The 21,399-nt window shown below is 37.0% G+C and overlaps 2 protein-coding genes across 4 annotated transcripts in view; one reads left to right on the top strand and one right to left on the bottom strand.

The window, feature by feature from the left end:
• Positions 1–629: 629 nt before the first annotated feature.
• The window catches only part of LOC131947307 (chromosome partition protein Smc-like), a 66,253-nt gene continuing 45,483 nt past the window's right edge, over positions 630–21,399 (bottom strand). Inside the window, exons 4-8 of the mRNA XM_059308497.1 lie at positions 4,332–4,469; positions 3,637–4,199; positions 3,322–3,426; positions 3,004–3,058; positions 630–1,390 (exon numbers count right to left, since the gene is read on the bottom strand). Coding sequence (XP_059164480.1) covers positions 999–1,390; positions 3,004–3,058; positions 3,322–3,426; positions 3,637–4,199; positions 4,332–4,469 — 1,253 coding nt within the window. The 3' untranslated portion in view covers positions 630–998. The remainder of the gene's footprint in view (positions 1,391–3,003; positions 3,059–3,321; positions 3,427–3,636; positions 4,200–4,331; positions 4,470–21,399) is intronic.
• Positions 4,507–17,692, top strand: LOC131947319 (uncharacterized). 3 transcript variants are annotated; one of them, XM_059308514.1, is made up of 9 exons: positions 4,507–4,634; positions 5,220–5,299; positions 10,255–10,353; positions 10,476–10,602; positions 11,605–11,730; positions 12,769–13,295; positions 13,509–13,613; positions 14,481–14,535; positions 16,371–17,692. In XM_059308514.1, exons 3-6 carry the CDS (start codon positions 10,255–10,257, stop codon positions 13,194–13,196), a joined length of 780 nt encoding a protein of 259 aa, XP_059164497.1. In that variant the 5' UTR covers positions 4,507–4,634; positions 5,220–5,299; the 3' UTR covers positions 13,197–13,295; positions 13,509–13,613; positions 14,481–14,535; positions 16,371–17,692. The 3 variants fall into 3 exon arrangements, 2 of the variants coding, with proteins under 2 accessions (XP_059164497.1, XP_059164498.1); XM_059308515.1 differs by lacking the exon at positions 4,507–4,634 and adding an exon at positions 4,725–4,776; XR_009387858.1 differs by lacking the exons at positions 4,507–4,634; positions 10,255–10,353 and having other exon boundaries at positions 5,233–5,310.

Genomic DNA, 21,399 nt, shown 5'->3' with positions numbered 1-21,399 from the left:
TAATCTTGTAAAGTGTTTAAAGTACACACTAGAACTCTCTTGATTTGAGATGACGTAGTCGACTCTAGCCCGAAATCCGAACCCGACACTTTCAGGTTATAACATGACATACCACACGACCACACCGTTCCAATGTTAAAGACTGACAAGGGTAACGGTCGACCTCAGTCTTGGTGTGTGTTACTTTAATTTGTGCTTTCACACGCGATGTTATCAATGGATATTTATGTTATAACTGGGGTTTATGTTACCCGCAGTTATCTAGTGAGAAGGTACTCAATACCATTATGTTCCTCTTTAACCATTCAGTAGTTTTTCCAAGAGTTTCAACATAGAACAGGACGACATTAACGTAGATATATGATTGGACAGGATGACAGCAGTTAACTTCAATAGTTTTTACACTATAAAATACGTAGGACGGCTTGAACAAACGATACTGAGACTTGACTACACTACGACCTCACCCCAATACATCTTCATGCGTTCATTATATCTTTCGCACCAATATTCGTTCACATTTACACACCTGATCAAACAAACGTCATAACACTTTACTTGAGGCTTAAAGTGAACATTTTATTAAGTAACTAAATTTTAAAATCAGTTCCTTTTTCACCTATATTATGTTTCTGTTATGTTATGAATTAAAAATATCTTTCAATATATATCTACTATAATTCGAAGTTATAAAATAGACCTCAAGGTGCCGCTTTTAGTTAATTTTGTCAGCGAATGCGAGAATAAAAAAAATGTCGGAGATATTTGTGTCATTGTCTGTTTAAAAACATCAATATTTTGACCATACACCTAGATGGTGATGGCATTGATTTAGATGGAACTGTGTACAGATGACTAAACAAATAACATAAACCATTCACGTTTTGTAGACATGTAGTCTACATACATATTAACATGTTAGCGTGTGTTTAACATGGTGGTTACATTTGTTTAATTATTTTGAGAATTTCCCATCCACCATATTTTGTGTTGTACTTTTATAAACTAACGATCGAAAAACTACTGAAACATGATAACTTTGCGCCTTGATCTGCGTAATACACTTGAAAGTAAAGTTCTTGACCTTTCTTCATGTCAACAACCACTGACCCAGCAGCGCTTGTGTTGGCACGTTTCACTTCTATAGCCTTACACCACACGCCTCCAGCCAACACACCAACTCTAATCCGTTTATCTTCCCATTCATTTAGAGTTACACAGACAAGATATAAACCATCATGTGGTGATACAAATTTTCCTGTTGTTTGATTAAAATGTCGACCGTTATATTCACGTACTTCTTTAAATCTTGAAAAAATTGATCCAGCACTGACAGGTGTGTGATCAGCAAGCTCCATATAACAAGCATATCTGTTACATACACGCGACTCTGTTGATTAGAAAACATATGTATGATCTACATGTGTAATTTCATACAAGCTCTGACTATTTGATTCATAGAATGTGCATTTACATTTTCAAAAATTATAATGTGGATTATAATTATCCATTAAATTTGCATAATGGTATCTAAGACTACACATTTCAAATATGAGTTTAGTATCGCCCTAGGTTAGTTTAACGTTTAGAACAAACTTCAAATATTAGTACGAGTATATCACGACACGTAATATGTAACTAGCATAAAACAAACAGCGGTTCTGTTAATGTCTTACTGTGTTTCTGTAGTTCGACCCCCGACATACAAGGTGGTGTAATGTACCAGGTGAGGAAACAAACACCTGACGGAAACCCACGGGTCTAGAGACTGGCACTATGGGTGAGTGAAATGTTCCATTCTTTATCACGTTATGGTCTGTCCGGCTAACGAACATCACGTTATGGTCTGTCTAGCTAACGAACATCACGTTATGGTCTGTCTGGCTAACGAACATCACGTTATGGTCTGTCTGGCTAACGAACATCACGTTATGGTCTGTCTGGCTAACGAACATCACGTTATGGTCTGTCTGGCTAACGAACATCACGTTATTGTCTGTCTGGCTAACGAAAATCACGTTATGGTCTGTCTGGCTAACGAACATCACGTTATGGTCTGTCTGGCTAACGAACATCACGTTAGGGTCTGTCTGGCTAACGAACATCATGTTATGGTCTGTCTAGCTAATGAACATCATTTTATGGTCTGTCTGGCTAACGAACATCACGTTATGGTCTGTCTAGCTAACATCACGTTATGATCTGTCTGGCTAACGGACATCACGTGATGGTCTGTCTGGCTAACGAACATCTTGTGATGGTCTGTCTGGCTAACGAACATCACGTTATTGTCTGTCTGGCTAACGAACATCATGTTATGGTCTGTCTGGCTAACGAACATCACGTTATGATCTGTCTGGCTAACGAACATCACGTTATGATCTGTCTGGCTAAAAAACATCACGTTATGGTCTGTCTAACGAACATCACGTTATGGTCTGTCTGTCTAACGAACATCACGTTATGGTCTATCTGTCTAACGAACATCACGTGATGGTCTGTCTGGCTAACGAACATCACGTTATAGTCTGTCTGGCTAACGAACATCACATTATGATCTGGCTAACGAACATCACGTTATGGTCTGTCTGTCTAACGAACATCACGTTATGGTCTATCTGTCTAACGAACATCACGTGATGGTCTGTCTGGCTAACGAACATCAAATCATGGTCTGTCTGGCTAACGAACATCACGTTTTGGTCTGTCTGGCTAACAAACATCACGTTATGGTCTGTCTGGCTAACGAACATCACGTTATGGCCTGTCTGGCTAACGAACATCACGTTATGGTCTGTCTAACTAACATCACGTTATGGTTTGTCTGGCTAACGAACATCACGTTATGGTCTGTCTGGCTAACGAACAACACGTTATGGTCTGTCTGGCTAACGAACAACACGTTATGGTCTGTCTGGCTAACGAAAATCACGTTATGGTCTGTCTGCCCAAGGAACATCACGTTATGGTCTATCAGGTTGTATAATTTGTTTAAAAACGTACCTATATGATTCAAATCTTTGGACAATTTTGAAATGGCATCTTCAATATTTTCCACCTAAAATATATATTTTATAAAATGAATGAAGAAGTCACATAGTTACGTATAACATACAATTGCTGCAATGATGTTAACTTTGGTATGGCAACTTGTAAAAATAGAAAATAATTTAAATCATGCTTTAAATTATAACTTTAAATGTCCCTGCTTAATTTAATAATATATATATATTATTAACTGGTTTATTAACAGTGTCACTATTTAATACCGGATTTATCAACGTCGCATTTTACTTTTTAATAAAATTACTATACATATACCCTTTTTTTTCTTTCTTTCCTAGTTTCCAAGTTCTGATTAAAGATTTGAATCAGTTTGTCAATAGGCATCAATCTCTGTTGTAGTAGTGTGTACATCACATTGTGCTAAAGAGCAGAAGATTCAATTAATGCATTTAAATTTACTGCACATTAAAACTAACATAAACATGTGTTTTAAATCTAGTAATAATATCAAAGTGTAACTGGCGATAATGCTACTAAGTTGTGTTTTGATTTAACCAGGTTATTAAATGTGAAATAAGTTATGTGGCCAGTATGTGTAAAATTGTGTACACAGATAATTAGAAATTTTACCTTTTCTAATTGAGTTGATGTATTCAGCATATTTTTAGAAATCCCTTCTTGTAAGGCAGTCATTTGATCAGAAAGTCTTTTAATTTCCAGTGTTATTCTTTCTATTTTGTCTGTGTAATCTTGCATCTCTTTATTTATTTTGTTTAAGTTGTTTTCATATTCTTTCATATCCAGAGACAGTTTCTCTAGTGTTTTGTTTGATTTGGTTTCTTTTTCTTTTAAACTTTCAATTTCTTTGTTCAGCTCCTTTACTTTGTTATCTTGTTCACTCATTTGTTTTCTAAGGATTTTAAAATTCTGCTTTTGTTTTTTAGTCAGTTGTTCAATGTTTACCCCCATGTCACTCTGTTCTGTTACAAAGTTGTCTCTCCATTGTTTTATTTCTAATATGTCATCTGTAGACTTGTCATTGGCATCTTGTAGAGAAGATATGGCTGTCTCTATCTGCTCAAGTCGACTGACGTCTTGTAGAGAAGATATGGCTGTCTCTATCTGCTCAAGTCGACTGACGTCTTGTAGAGAAGATAAGGTTGTCTCTATCTGCTCAAGTCGACTCAATATTTCTATACCAGAATGAAATAAAGTTACCGGCAAATTTATAGTTAATAAATACTCTCTCTTTAAAAAATAATAAAGTACAAACGTTTACATTTTAAGTTTAACTATAGTTGTTTTAGTTTAAAAATAATGTATACCCGATATTTGTAGAACATGTTTATTAACTTGATGTGTTGATTCACTATGGTCGAGTTCTTCTGTTGCTGTAATTTGTGGTGTAGGCTTAGAAAAAGATGGCTTTCCTTTCTCGACATCTACGTGTTCTTGATTTTCATCTGTTGTTATAAAAACCAAACATACATACAGAATTACAAATAATGTAGTGAAACTTGAAGAAACATTTCATCAAACACACCGACAAGGAGAATATGGAAATATACATACAAAGTCCCACTTGGTGTGTTGATGTGCTTGTGTCTTAGCTGTTGTGTGCTGTAGAGGTATTGACACAGCTGCAGTGTGTTTGTGCGTTAGTAACCCACCTGGTGTGTAATGTTGAGCTATTGACACAACTGCAGTGTATGTTGTCAGTGACCTACAATTTAAGTGTTCGTTTGTTAGTGACCTACATGTTGTCGTTAGGTGTGTTAGTGACCTACATGTTGTGGTTTGGTGTGTTAGTAGTCTACATGTTGTTGATTGGTGTGTTAGTGACCTACTTGTTTTATTTTAGTGTGTTATTGACCTACATGTAGTGGTTTTGTAAGTGACCTACATGTTGAACATTGGTCTGTAAATTACCTAGGTGTAGGTTAGTGTGTACATTTTAGTTTTCTGATAGGTCAGTGACATATAAATTGAGATATAGCATTGCACATTTTTGTGAATTAAATTTTCTTTAGCTCAAAGATCTGTTTCTTAATTAAAAATCACATTTCAAATCATACTTACAATTTAAAATATGTATATATAAAAGTTTGGTAATATGTTTCAAAGAGTTTATATCAATGTAACGTTTATTTTCTAAACAAATGTGTTACGTGTAAAAAGAGGTAATATCGGGATTTCCCGTTAATTTGTTTCAGTTTCGATCGGCGTCACAGTAGTCTGGTCAAACGAAACTAACAATTTAATGCCATGAAACGGACAAACTTAAAGTACTGAGGTAAAATTAACGTAGGTAACAATACATAACTTGTGTCATAATTAATTGTGTAACACTGTAGAGGTTATTCGATCCACAAACCCAGACATCCTTACACTATTTTTATTTCCGGTAGCAAAGGACAGTGTCGTTTATTATAACTGCAGGCATATTATCCATGTCTGAAATGTAGAAATTTTGTTTCTGATTGTAGAAGTAAAAAAATAAAATTAGATTAATAGTTTGATTGTTAGGAATGTAGGTCTTCAGGGATGGGTGTTATGTATGAATTCAGTGTTTCTTCCAGACTTTTTTTCTCCGTGGGGGGGGGGGGGGGGGGGGACATGAAATTTTCGGGGGGGGGGGGCGGGTGACTTTCTTCGGTGGGGCGCCGACACTGTTGAAAGTATACATTTTCTATATAAATAATACATGTGTCCACCGTCTACATGTGTCCACCGTCTACATGTGTCCACCATCTACATGTGTCCACCGTCTACCCACCGTCTACCCACCGTCTACCCACCGTCTACATGTGTCCACCATCTACATGTGTCCACCATCTACATGTGTCCACCGTCTACCCACCGTCTACCCACCGTCTACCCACCGTCTACATGTGTCCACCATCTACATGTGTCCACCGTCTACCCACCGTCTACATGTGTCCACCATCTACATGTGTCCACCATCTACATGTGTCCACCGTCTACCCACCGTCTACCCACCGTCTACCCACCGTCTACATGTGTCCACCGTCTACCCACCGTCTACATGTGTCCACCATCTACATGTGTCCACCATCTACATGTGTCCACCGTCTACCCACCGTCTACCCACCGTCTACCCACCGTCTACATGTGTCCACCATCTACATGTGTCCACCGTCTACCCACCGTCTACCCACCGTCTACCCACCGTCTACCCACCGTCTACATGTGTCCACCGTCTACATGTGTCCACCATCTACATGTGTCCACCGTCTACCCACCGTCTACCCACCGTCTACCCACCGTCTACATGTGTCCACCGTCTACATGTGTCCACCGTCTACATGTGTCCACCGTCTACATGTGTCCACCGTCTACATGTGTCCACCGTCTACATGTGTCCACCGTCTACCCATCGTCTACATGTGTCCACCGTCTACATGTGTCCACCGTCTACATGTGACGTCCACCGTCTACCCACCGTCTACATGTGTCCACCGTCTACATGTGTCCACCATCTACATGTGTCCACCGTCTACATGTGTCCACCGTCTACACGTGTCCACCGTCTAAATGTGTCCACCGTCTACATGTGTCCACCGTCTACATGTGTCCACCGTCTACATGTGACGTCCACCGTCTACCCACCGTCTACATGTGTCCACCGTCTACATGTGTCCACCGTCTACATGTGTCCACCGTCTAAATGTGTCCACCGTCTACCCACTGTTTACATGTGTCCATCGTCTACATGTGTCCACCGTCTACATGTGTCCACCGTCTACATGTGTCCACCATCTACATGTGTCCACCGTCTACATGTGTCCACCGTCTACATGTGTCCACCGTCTACATGTGACGTCCACCGTCTATATGTGTCCACCGTCTACATGTGTCCACCGTCTACCCACTTTCTACATGTGTCCATCGTCTACATGTGTCCACCGTCTACATGTGTCCACCGTCTACATGTGTCCACCGTCTACATGTGTCCACCGACTTCATGTGTCCACCGTCTACATGTGTCCACCGTCTACATGTGTCCACCGTCTACATGTGTCCACCGTCTACATGTGTCAACACTCTACATGTGTCCACCGTCTACATGTGTCCACCGTCTACATGTGTCCACCGTCTACCCACTGTCTACATGTGTCCATTGTCTACATGTGTCCACCGTCTACATGTGTCCACCGTCTACATGTGTCCACCGTCTACATGTGTCCACCGTCTACATGTGTCCACCGTCTACATGTGTCCACCGTCTACATGTGTCCACCGTCTACATGTGTCCACCGTCTACATGTGTCCACCGTCTACATGTGTCCACCTTCTACATGTGTCCACCGTCTACATGTGTCCACCGTCTACATGTGTCCACCGTCTACCCACTGTCTACATGTGTCCATCGTCTACATGTGTCCACCGTCTACATGTGTCCACCGTCTACATGTGTCCACCGTCTACATGTGTCCACAATCTACCCACCGTCTACATGTGTCAACCGTCTACATGTGTCCACCGTCTACCCACTGTCTACATGTGTCCATCGTCTACATGTGTCCACCGTCTACATGTGTCCACCGTCTACATGTGTCCACCGTCTACATGTGTCCACAATCTACCCACCGTCTACATGTGTCAACCGTCTACATGTGTCCACCGTCTACCCACTGTCTACATGTGTCCATCGTCTACATGTGTCCACCGTCTACATGTGTCCACCTTCTAAATGTGTCCACCGTCTACATGTGTCCACCGTCTACATGTGTCCACCGTCTACCCACTGTCTACATGTGTCCATCGTCTACATGTGTCCAACGTCTACATGTGTCCACCGTCTACATGTGTCCACCGTCTAAATGTGTCCACCGTCTACATGTGTCCACCGTCTACATGTGTCCACCGTCTACATGTGTCCACCGTCTACATGTGTCCACCGTCTACCCACCGTCTACATGTGTCCACCGTCTACATGTGTCCACCGTCTACATGTGTCCACCGTCTACCCACTGTCTACATGTGTCCACCGTCTACATGTGTCCACCGTCTAAATGTGTCCACCGTCTACATGTGTCCACCGTCTACATGTGTCCACCGTCTACATGTGTCCACCGTCTACATGTGTCCACCGTCTACCCACCGTCTACATGTGTCCACCGTCTACATGTGTCCACCGTCTACATGTGTCCACCGTCTACCCACTGTCTACATGTGTCCATCGTCTACATGTGTCCACCGTCTACATGTGTCCACCGTCTAAATGTGTCCACCGTCTACATGTGTCCACCGTCTACATGTGTCCACCGTCTACATGTGTCCACCGTCTACATGTGTCTACCGTCTACTCACTGTCTACATGTGTCCATCGTCTACATGTTTCCAACGTCTACATGTGTCCACCGTCTACATGTGTCCACCGTCTACATGTGTCCACCGTCTACATGTGTCCACCGTCTACATGTGTCCACCGTCTACATGTGTCCACCGTCTAAATGTGTCCACCGTCTACATGTGTCCACCGTCTACATGTGTCCACCGTCTACATGTGTCCACCGTCTACATGTGTCCACCGTCTACATGTGTCCACCGTCTACATGTGTCCACCGTCTACTCACTGTCTACATGTGTCCATCGTCTACATGTGTCCACCGTCTACATGTGTCCACCGTCTACATGTGTCCACCGTCTACATGTGTCCACCGTCTACATGTGTCCACCGTCTACATGTGTCCACCGTCTACCCACCGTCTACATGTGTCCACCGTCTACATGTGTCCACCGTCTACATGTGTCCACCGCCTACATGTGTCCACCGTCTACCCACCGTCTACATGTGTCCACCGTCTACATGTGTCCACCGTCTAAATGTGTCCACCGTCTACATGTGTCCACCGTCTACATGTGTCCACCGTCTAAATGTGTCCACCGTCTACATGTGTCCACCGTCTACATGTGTCCACCGTCTACATGTGTCCACCGTCTACCCACTGTCTACATGTGTCCACCGTCTACATGTGTCCACCGTCTACATGTGTCCACCGTCTACATGTGTCCACTGTCTACCCACCGTCTACATGTGTCCACCGTCTACATGTGTCCACCGTCTACATGTGTCCACCGTCTACATGTGTCCACCGTCTACCCACCGTCTACATGTGTCCACCGTCTACATGTGTCCACCGTCTACATGTGTCCATGTAGCCAATAATATTACAGTTGCGGATGAAATATGAAGACATGGCAGACTAGTTTTGCCCACGTTTTCTTTAACTTGCTTTCGCGTCTGTTTGTTTGGTTTTCCAATCAAATCTTGCGATCGAAATTCCGGGCACTTCCCAGTTAGCAAGCGCGCTGAAATTTTCAGGGAAGCTTTGTTTCCGGTGACAATAGAATATTCAATTGTTATTATTACTAAATTGATCCATGGAAACATGTTATTGATCATTTTAGACCCCCTATATATTTGTAAAAAAAACGTGGGAAAAGGGGACATAACCCAGTAATTGTAATGTGATGAAAACAAGGTTCGGTACTCTCCCTCTTTTCGCTTACTGAGTAGTAGTCACGCGGTGTTTGTGTCCAAACAACCGGAACGTAACAACTGCTGGCCAGTATGGGGGAGACGATATGGTCGAGTGGTTGGGCACACGATTGCTAACCCACTCGACACGGGTTCAAGGCACGTGTTTTTTACTAGTTATCTTCGTTTAACCAAAAAAAAGTGAATGCGAAAAGATAAAATCGATAGCAAAATTTTAATGAAAAAAAAAACAGTCCAAGACTAAAAAGTAGAAAATAATTATCATTAAAAAAGTTTTAAAAAACCCACGTTTTCTGATTGAACTAAAAAGTAGAAAATAATTACTATACATCACAATAATGCAAGCGATCACTCTAATATAAGCGACGAAAAACGTGGGGCGCCGTGATTTTCTTACAGTTTCTAATACTGTTGACTCTCTACAACCTCCCTAATAAAAGTACATAGTATTATCAAATCAATAGTAATATAACTTTTACATCTTATATTAACAATGACAGATAAAAAACTTTTACTTCGGCGCCCCACGTTTTTCATCGCTTATAGTAGAGTGATCGCTAGCATTATTGTGATGTATAGTATTTATTTTCTACTTTTTAGTTCAATCAGAAAACGTGGGTTTTTAAAAACTTTTTTAATGATAATTATTAAATAGTAGGCACCCTTTAGACTATGTTAAAAGGCACGTTTTAAAAAAACATGGACGTCATTTCTTTGTTTAGATGGCTCCTAGAATTCAAATCAAGCTTGTTGGAGAACATGTAGCATATTTGGAGGAACAGATACGAGATATGGAACCTGCCCTTGAAATTATGAAACGTGTATGAAATAATTCGTGATCTTTTGTTATTCATTTTTTTTAAATCACCAAAAACTCTATCTTATACATGCATGTTCTATCATACTCAGTTTATTTCTACTTTAACCCATTTAACATTACCAGGTCGTAGAGAAAAGTAAAGCGTGGATACAAGATAAAAATGACACCCCGTCTGTCCCCTACATAGAGATATGCCAGGAACTTGAATCAGCGACCACGGCTATGTTGGATGCAGCGTCACACATTATAAGTAAACTTTAATTAACAGTGGGTTACTAAATGTATTTAGATTTATGTATTATGGCACCAAGATTAGGCTACTTAGAGTCGAAGCAACATTACATCTAGATTTGAACTCGAGACTTTTGGTTAGCAGCCAAGCACTCTCTAGGCCACACTGTTCCTTTTTACTTTCTCGTATATACGAAGTATAGAGAAAGTCTTGTAATCGTGCAAAAAAAAAAAATCGAGATTTTTGCAAATCTCGACGTTTTGCATCTCACTGATACGGAAAAACATAATTTTGCAATCTTGTCCGTATGTCTGTGTGTCTGTGTGTGTGTGTGTGTGTGTGTGTGTGTGTGTGTCCGTGTGTAAACACGATAACTTGAGTACCGTTACAGCTAGGTTGATGAAATTTCATATATAAGTATTTAATCAAAATCGTAGATCCGTATCAACTTTTGAGCGATTTCCGATAACCGGAAGTGGTACTTTTCCTACTTTGAATTTTTCAAAAGCCTATAACTTGAGTACTATTTCAGATAGATAAATGAAATTTCATACGTAAGTAAAAGATCTAATTCTCTACCTTCTATTAAATTTTGAGTCATTTCCGTTGACTGGAAGTAGTACTTTACGCTACTTCCGATTTCTCAAAAAACTAATGTAAATTTTAAAAGTAATAATAATATTGCGCACTATTATGCGCTTTTTTATTTCGCGTTCACTTGGTGTGCAATTAATTTGTCTACGAGATTTTATTCTATTTTTAAAACTTTAAGTATTTAAAATGGATTAAAAATCATGTCTATAGCCCGAGTTCCCATCCCCTGTTATTTTATATAAGAATATTCGAGAAAGTTTAGGGGAGATCACTCCCGGTTTATTTATTATTAGGAATGACAGCTCGGATATTATATTGTGGTATAAAACCAAATAAAAATTTCAAGTTTAAAGTAGGTAGAAACTGAGATTATTTGCGGAATTAAGTTTGTAATCAAACAATATGATCTTGTTTCCTTTCAAACAGACAAGAATAAAGAACAAGTAGATGCCAAGGAAGGGACACCATTCTTATCATTGTCTACACAGCAAACTACAGCAACAGAAACACCTGGCAAATGTGAATCGGAAATACAAAATCAACAACAAATCGGTTCGAACAATTGTTTTTGTAAATTAAAATAAATGTAAAAAATATAAATTTTTCGAGATACAATATAATTTCTTCAAAGAAACATTGATTATTATTTTTTTTTAAAAGTAGAAGTTATCTTTATTTAAGTTTATCGTACACTCTTATGTCGCAGTAAACGGATGGACCTGTCAGTGCAATCTGAAATGTTTTTTAATTATTTTCTATCAATACCTTTTTTTAAATAAATACAATATTATAAAAAAATAACTGCGCAAAAAATGAACGTATAGTCCTACAGAACGTGCATTATTGATAGGAATATTAGTACATTATAAACGAAATATTGATTAATTAAAAAAAAATAATTACACATCTAGTTAATTAATATTTTTTACTTCTTAGAAAATTGACAATGACATTTTTTTTCAAATCTACTATATTAACATGCCTCCATTTTTTCTAGGCATATAAGCAAAAATATTATTTGACATTGATGTGCATGTATTTAATACTTTTTTGACGTTATTTTGTTTATTTATGCAATCGAGCCAAAAAAGTTTGCTGAAGATAAAAAAAACGTTACATAAATAGACCAACAATTGTAATACGACAGTGAGATGCATGTAAAATCACGGCATGTGATATTTACTTTCATGGTTCAAAAATTTATAGCGATGACGAACGGAGTGACTGACTGACTGACTAACACACTACCCGGCCGTTTTTATTATAGATTTCGTAAACATACCTGAAACGGTTTTCTTGTTTTTTTTTTTCTATTTATTGATTCACAGAAACACGGACACATTAGCAAAATCATGATTTTCGTTTCCGTAAAGATGAAAAATGTCGAACTAGTCAAATATCTATTTTTTTAGTTAGAGGATTACAATGTGTCCTTTATGTTCAGCATTTCATAAAATAATGATGTGTTAAACGACAAAACTGTCAAAATATGTTTTAATTATTCAGTACGATTACAATACTTCCTCTATAACTCTGTACGAGGAAGTAAAAAATAAAAATTATACTTCCATTAACTTTATTCTGATTTAGAAATATTGAGTCGACTTAAGTTAATAGAGACAGCCATTTCTTCTCTACAAGACTTCAGTAGACTTGAATTGATAGAGACAGCCTTATCGTTTGTGCATGATGATAATGACAAATCTACAGAAGACATATCAGAAATAAAACAATGGAGAGACAACTTTGTAACAGAACAGAGCGATATGAGGTTGAAAATTGAACAAATGACTAAAAAACAAAATCAAGATTTTAAAAATCTTAGAAAACAAATGAGTGAACAAGATAACAAAGTAAAGGAGCTGAACAAAGAAATTGAAAGTTTAAAAGAAACAGAAACCAAGTCAAACAAAACACTAGAGAAACTGTCCCTAGATATGAAGGAATATGAAAACATCTTGCTCAAAATAAATAAAGAGATTCAAGATCATTCAGATAAAACAGACAGTATAACTTAAGAAATTAAAAGACATTCTGATGAGATTGTTTCTTTACAAGAAGATAACAATAAAATCATAGTCAATGTATCAACCAACTTTGAGAAGCTGCGATCAAAAGTAAACTTTTAAATTTTTAATTATTTTAACACAAGATTATACCTATTCTATAGTTAGTTTACTTCAAATTTAAATTTAAAATTAGTTGACTGAACTTTCCAACAGTAATACGTTTGGTTGTATTACTTATGTAAAGGTTTATTATTATGGTATAAAATGCAATAAAAATAGTCACGTAATTTTATATTTCTATTACAATCTTCAACTCTTAAGCACACTGTTGTGTACAAGCTTGTACAACAACGATTGATGCCCATGGACAAACTGATTCAAATCTTTAACCAAAACTTGGATACTAGAGAAGAAAAAATAAAGAAGGTATGCACCCTGTGTAATGGTTTTTAATAAATAAAGTAATTGCATCATTGAAAATCTTCATCGATCATTACGCTCTGTTAAGTAATACACGTTTACGCAGTGGCGGAACTAGAAAAAAAAAGGTCCCACTCCAAAAAAAGTTAGGTTCCTATCTTAAAAACCTGCTTTGGCATTAATTAATCTATGTCATGATTAATTTAACCCTATTTAATTGCAAATTATACCCATCCCGAGAAAATAAAAAGTAGATAACATTATGTTCCAACTCATTTCAGGTTTGAAATATTCATGTTTTAAAAATATTTGCATAACACTTTTTGTTTGCCGATTATTGTGTAAGGCAATTGATTTTTAATTTCATTTGTACAAAACTATATTTACTAGTACCCCTATTAGACCCCTATTACTAGGACACTAAGTCACGGTAGTAGTGTAAAAGTCCGTCTATATATTTTAATCTGCAGCACATGTAGATTTTAACATTATGATTGTACTCAACTCTATGTGTTAGTTACTGCAGAACGATCTCTGCTAAAGTAGACAAGTTTGTTTTTTACAAAACCACAATCAATCTGCACGAAAAACATTATTCATAAAAAGAATAACATTGTGTTTTAGCAGGACTAGGGCCTCTAAACGGCCTGCCCCCGTCCCCCCATTGTAGATCCTATCCTATGTTTACGTAAATCGCTTGCAACTTAAATTTATATTCTTAAAAACATATGCATTAAATCATGTTAAATTCTTACGAGTTGTTATATCAAACTAAAATGAATGGAACCATTGCATATTTTTCGAAGTGATTATTGTATTTGATTTCTTTACACTTTAATTTACACTTAACTTTTTGTTTACAATCTAATTTAGCTGAGAAATATTGAAAATATTGTTTACAAGTTATCCAACGATTTCAATCAAACTGGTAAGTTTTTTTTAAAGGACTATTTTTTAAACGAATTTTAACAGTGATAATTAAATGATAATTCTACACATTTTTACAACTAATACATTATATAGATGATTAGGTTACTTAACGCTAACAAATCGATTATTAGTTTCTTACTGTTGTTTACCCCTTTTCAATATTTTCTTTTTCTCTACACCAATATACTCGTTCGATAGCCAGACAGACCATAACGTGATGTTCTTTAGCCAGACAGATCATAAGATGATGTTCGTAAGCCAGGCAAATCTTAACGTGATGTTCGTTAGCCAGACAGATCATAACGTGATGTTCGTTAGCCAGACAGACCATAACGTGATGTTCGTTAGCCAGACCATAACGTGATGTTCGCTAGCCAGACAGGCCACAACGCGATGTTCGTAGCGAGACAGACCATAACGTGATGTTCGTTAGCCAGACCATAACGTGATGTTCGTTAGCCAGAATGACCATAATGTGATGTTCGTTAGCCAGACAGACCATAACGTGATGTTCGATAGCCAGACAGACCATAACGTGATGTTCGTTAGCCAGACAGACCATAACGTGATGTTCGATAGCCAGACAGACCATAACGTGATGTTCGTTAGCCAGACAGACCATAACGTGATAAAGAATGGAACATTTTACTCACCCATAGTGCCAGTCTCTAGACCCGTGGGTTTCCGTCAGGTGTTTGTTTTAACAAATGTTAAGTTTTACATCCTTCCGGAACGGAACAACTTGATTTTGCAAATTGGTCCGTATTTGTCTATGAACAAGATAGCTTAAGTACCGTTTTCATTTGGTTAACGAATTTCATTAATGTGTCATTCCGTTTACACTTTAAAAGCTTTTTGACGAAATTTCACGTACAAGTATTACATTGTTTGCCTTTATTTCTTTAAAATTTTGAACGACGTTTACCTTGAAGTAATTTTTCATTACCATTTGAACACAATAACAAATGTACTGTTTCAGCCGGGTTCTCGAAATTTCATAATATATTTTTAAAAATATTCTTAGATTGCTGATTTTATTTGTCTCAGTTAGCCGTAATGGGTACATTATTTTTGTTCTTTAAAATACAATAGAGAAAGTACCGTTTTAGTTATGTGGAGTTTTATACCTAGATATAAGATCTTATTTTCTTGATTCTTTTGAGTGTTTCCTGACACGGAAGTAATACTATACGCTAATTCCGATGTATCAACATATATCACTTCCACCAGACCGATTTATTTTAAACTTGTCATGTAGGTCGAGACTCAAGGATCATACAATATGAAATAAAATTTGAATTAATTTTATCTTAAATCAATATTTTAGTCATTAATCAAAGTTTCTAAATACTAATGTCCCGTTCTATTGTACACATATTATTTTCCGTTCCAGTAGTTTTCAATTATTTTTCTTTTTTTAAAAAGTAAGTATTAAAACATAGCCTGATTGTAATGGCATTGCCATCCCCCTTAATGTTAGATAAGAATATACAAGAAATTTTTTAAAGCAGATCAATTCCACTTTATTCATATATACGGTAATTTGTAACAAATAAAACAATGTGAGGTTGTTTTCAGCGTCATGAATTAAATACAAGATAAATACATTGTATTGTTTTAAATACTTAGAGTGGTACGTTAAATTAGTGTCAGTATTGTGCACTTCAAAATACCAACTTTGACACAAAAACTATGTTTTTAGGTTGGCTAATGTGTTGAATATTTTATCAAGGAAATTGTTTATTTTACATTAATAAAAATAAACATTTCAAGCGTGGTATACAATGTGTAGAAACTGAAAAATTGAGCCATAAATAATTTTCTATCCAACAGACACACCGGTATACAAGGGATATGTTTGTCATGCACAGCTGGCAAGTAATACACATGCAGTCATTGATTCAAAGATATCAACGTTTAGAGACATTCGTGAATTTAACGGCCATCACTTTGATCAAACAACTGGGACATTTGTATCACCAGATGATGGTTTATATCTTGTCAGTGTCACTCTACATGAACATGAATACAAACGGATTAGAGTTGCTGTGTGGGCTGGAGGGATGTGGTGTATGTCTGTAGAAGTGAAATATGCCGACACTAGCGCTGCTGGGTCAGTGGTTGTTGACATGAAGAAAGGTCAAGAACTTTACTTGTATGTAATTCTCGCAGACAAAGACGCAAAGTTATCCTACTACAGTAGTTTTACTATCGTTAGTTTATAGAAGTACAACACGAAACATGGTGTATGATACATTCTCCATAAAATAAAAAATGTAACCACCATGTTCAAAATGCAACCATCATCCAAGTTCTGTTTAAGGACTTAAAATGTAAACTTTCATTTCTACAGCGTAGTCTGAGTCCTTGTTAATCTTGCGTTATTTATGTCGATACAATAATCAACGAATTACACTTATGTCTGCCTAAACTGGATCATGTCTAAAGCATTAGAGACTGTACCAGTATAACTGAGTTTAAAATCGTCCAGAGAAAGTTGGTAAAATACACATTTGTAACATCTAGTTAATGATTGTTTTATGTAGACGCATTCATTTATCATGTTTATTTTTAGAACACTGTATAGTATAGATGTAAAAAAACCAGGGGAAGTAACCAATATAATAAAATACAGTGTCTGTAATATCTCGATAAGTTTCCTTGTAAACATGTTTTCATTTGTTTTTTTTTTCCAATTCAAGAATTACTGTTTTAACGCAAAATACGTTAAGCAATATTTGCATATCCTGATATATTTTAAATGCTTTTACAATTGTTCACATATAGCTTGCGTAAGATTATGTTAAAACTGTTTTATATTGTGTTATACTTTATTTACCTCATGTACCTAACAATAGATCATATGTACCTTACCACACTTCAGACAATAGATGGCATGTACCTCACTTCACAATAGAGGACATGTATCTTACCTCATCAGACTGAACACGACACATCGAAGTTTGATCATAGCGTAGTTGAGATATAATTTTATGACTATGTGTAAAATGATAGTTTTCACGTTAAAAAATTCCTGTTGTTTAACATTCTTTCTACAAATATAAACATAAATGTTATATTAGTGATACATATTGTATTATTAATGCTCTTATATCACTAAATTGTGTATGTTTTTCATTATACTTCTGGTTTAGAGTGCCATATTCCATAATAAATAAGAAACTTTGTGTTGAATATATCTAAAAAATGTTGCAAAATGCATTTTATGTTATCGGTTACGAAACAAAAGTTATATTACACTATATAACACACAACACAAAATGACGTGTGTGTACGTATGTGTTCCAGTGTGTTTGTGTGTGTGTGTGTACATTTGTTCAAACATACGAGTGAATTTGGGAGTAAAAAACATCACACACACGATTTGGTTTAGCTCACACAGACACGTTTGGGCAGATAACACTGGTTCTAAACACTGTTAGAGATATAGAACAGGGGTCTCCAAACCACGGCCCGTGGGCCGGATGCGGCCCGCGATGTCCTCTCATCCGGCCCGCGGAGATCTTTTTGTCCACAGAAAAACGTTTGCTGATGATGGCTGAGAAACTTTGCCCAGACAAATAAAAGACATGCCTGAAAGGAACTGGCCCCCGAACTGAAATTTGATAGTTAATGCGGCCCTCGGACTGAAAAGTTTGGAGACCCCTGATATAGAACAAATAGAAATAAAGGTTTTAATGGTTCTTCACGCTGATATAGATAAAGAACAAATAGAAAAAATGGTCATATGTAATTGTTAAAAAAAATACATCACAAGCTGAACTATTGTAAGAAGAACATTGTGTTAGTCTGTAGTTAATTATCTTCACCTTTCTTTACACTCTTTGAGGTAATGAGTCGATCTAGTCTTGTCATAATTAATTTGCATAATTCCACATACGTAATACAGCAGTGATCTAAATTGTGAAATTTAGTATTACGTGTCAACATGACGTGCGCTCTATGGGACGCTAAAACTGTGTCTAAATTTCTTTTTTTTTTTCATTTTCTTCCATAGCATGTGTACATTGAAGAACAAAGTACAAGACAGCAGTTGTTTCATGTATATTTTTTTTCTGCGAGATTTGTTGTTGTCTCCAGCTAATGAGTCAAAGGACCGAACATGTGACTTTAGTGTAAGTAATAATGAGCTCCCTTACCTGAACTCGGTGATAATGACGTGATGTTTGAAGTTATGGACACATTAGACATTGTTTTGTTTAATTTGTTTGTCTTTGTTATAGCATAAATTTTAAAATTAAAATGAACATATCGCCTTGTGACCTACTTAGGTCTTCTTTTTATTTATTGTTAATTTTATTAATATATTAAATGGCCTTAAGCTATCTGTTGTTCAAGCCAAAGAAATGGTCCACCAGACTCATGTGATAGTATTCACAACTAAGTTCGTGTGACTCGTGTTTTGGCTCCATCCCCCAATGGTCCTTAACATTGGTGTCAACATCCCATAATTTCAGAGTAGTATGTAAAGGAGGAATTTTCCTAGCACACGGAGCCCACTAGACAGAAAGAGAGAGAGAGAGAGCCAAGACGCCATGTTGAATTTTCTAGATTAAGCAGTAATTATCTCCAAGTCCAGTGTATTTATTACTTTTCTGTGTCTCATTTTAATAACGTGTAGGTTGTGTTGATTACTTAGGTACCTTATCTAGTGTTAGTAGGTTCAATGTGTTATTCCAGATATTGTAAGTTGGGTTTTTCATTATTGTATATTTCTATTTGTTTTGCATAGTATTTTATTATTTAGGCTTGTTAGCTTTTTAGAATGTTTTAGATTGATTAAAAGATTTATTAGTTGCAGAAGGTCTTCGTATTTGTTTTTACCCTAGACATTAGATTCAAATCCACGAAGAGTTTTTGTTTTCTGGTAATCGTTTTAGTTCATTTTATAATTCATCAGTCCAGGACCATCCCCAAAGAATCCGGGTATTGCGTAATATTTACCAATAATAGCCTCGAGAACAGATTATTTCAATATTTTTACAACCCATATTTAAATAAAACAGACAAACATGATTTTTATTTACAGGAAGGTTCAATTAGACCCATGTGTTGCGCACACTAAAGAAGACAGGACAGAGTTACTTCAATGATTGTAAACATTTGGCAGTAGATTTTATTTCACTTCAGCTGAGCTATTTGACTTTATTGTGAGCTGTCAATTTTAACGTGAATCATCTTCTTAACCGTCAAGAAAGATAATACTGTTTGTTGTGTAAAATCATGTAAGCTATCGTTTTTGTTTTCGTATAGAAAATGTCTCCAAAAAAACAGAACGAAATGAAAACAAACTGAAGCAAAGCTGAGTTTAGTCAAATGTAACAACTAGGCCTACTTTCTTAGCTAATTCCTAACCCATCTGACTGAATCAACCATTACTTATCCCTAATCAAACACAGGTATCGATCACCACACACACACACACACACACACACACAATACATCCCGCAAATTACTATAGGTCTGTATGTTCAAATTGTTCTAAGGTTTTAAACAGGTGTACCCTTCCTACATTTATAATAAGGTTGTACGCAGTGTAGTTAATTTTGTTTACATGTATTCAAATGTATGCATCACACGCATTGGGGTATAGAATTATAATGTAGCTTAGACAATGGTTAGGCAGTTTGCTTACATACATATGTAGGGTAAATGTGGGTAACCCGTACCGGTTAGCAACTCGTACCACCCCAATTTTGCTTGACCTGACCGATAGAGAACGTGTTTAAATTATTATAGATGATAAATATATGTTCTGACACCAAGCAATAGCTAAATCGATCGTAAAAGAGTAGCGGTAAGTCAGTTTTTACTTTCTCGTATATACGAAGTATAGAAAGTCTTGTAATCGTGCAAAAAAAAAAATCGAGATGTTTACAAATCTCGACGTTTTACACCTCACTGACACGGAAAAACATAATTTTGCAATCGTGTCCGTATGTCTGTGTTTCTGTCTGTGTGTGTGTGTGTCTTTCTGTCTGTGTGTAAACACAATCACTTGAGTACCGTTACAGCTATGTTGATGAAATTTCATATATAAGTATTTTATCAAAATCGTAGATCCGTATCAACTTTTGAGCGATTTCCGATAACCGGAAGTGATACTTTTTCTACTTTGAATTTTTCAAAAGCCAATAACTTGAGTACTATTTCAGATAGATAAATGACGTTTCAAGTGTAAGTAAAAGATCTAATTCTCTACCTTCTGTCGAATTTTGAGTAATTTCCGTTGGTCGGAAATACTAATTTACGCTATTTCCGATTTCTAAAAAAAACGCATGTAAACTTATAAAGTACTAATAATATAGCGGACTATTATGCACATGTTGTTTTGTCGTTCGCTTGGTGCGCATTTCTTTTTTCTATGAGATTCTTTTCTATTTTTAAAAGTTTAAGTAATTAAAAATCATGTCTATATTCCAAGTTATATAAGAACTAGGCATGCTGCCCAGCTTCGCTTAGGCTTTCGAAAACATTGAGAATTTGCATGCTTAATTAATTCGCCCGAGGGTCGGTCTACGACCTCAAGAGTTATGAAGAGGTTTAATCCGTGGACATTTTTTTTCGATTTATAGCTCATATAAGGTACCGGTCAGTCGAGGTCAGTTTTGACCCCCTCATCGTAGACTTTTCGGCCAACCGGCCCCCGTGTTCTGTCGCCCCAAGGCAAGATCCTGCCAAATTTGAAGCGCCTGCGGCGCCGGGAAGTGCCCTATCGGACACCCGACAATCTAGATCTAGATCTAGATTCCTAAAAGAATTTTTTTTTAAGTTTAGCCCGAGCATAATAAAAATAAATACATTAACCAAGTTGACTTGGTGTGTCTCGAACCCGCACCAC

Source organism: Physella acuta, unplaced genomic scaffold (genome assembly GCF_028476545.2).
Source record: "Physella acuta isolate Inbredline_101_S28 unplaced genomic scaffold, ASM2847654v3 ptg000592l, whole genome shotgun sequence".
NCBI classification, from domain to species: domain Eukaryota; kingdom Metazoa; phylum Mollusca; class Gastropoda; family Physidae; genus Physella; species Physella acuta.
The sequence above is the reverse complement of the archived record's forward strand: the minus strand, read 5'-3'. Positions and strand labels throughout refer to the sequence as shown.

What these genes read in the sequence shown, in the direction of transcription:
- LOC131947319 (XM_059308514.1), top strand. Translation starts at nt 10,255, where the DNA reads ATGGCTCCTAGAATTCAAATCAAGCTTGTTGGAGAACATGTAGCATAT. An exon ending in TGCAGCGTCACACATTATAA is followed by an intron (nt 10,603 to 11,604) that starts GTAAACTTTAAT and finishes CCTTTCAAACAG; the next exon opens with ACAAGAATAAAGAACAAGTA. An exon ending in ACAAAATCAACAACAAATCG is followed by an intron (nt 11,731 to 12,768) that starts GTTCGAACAATT and finishes ATTCTGATTTAG; the next exon opens with AAATATTGAGTCGACTTAAG.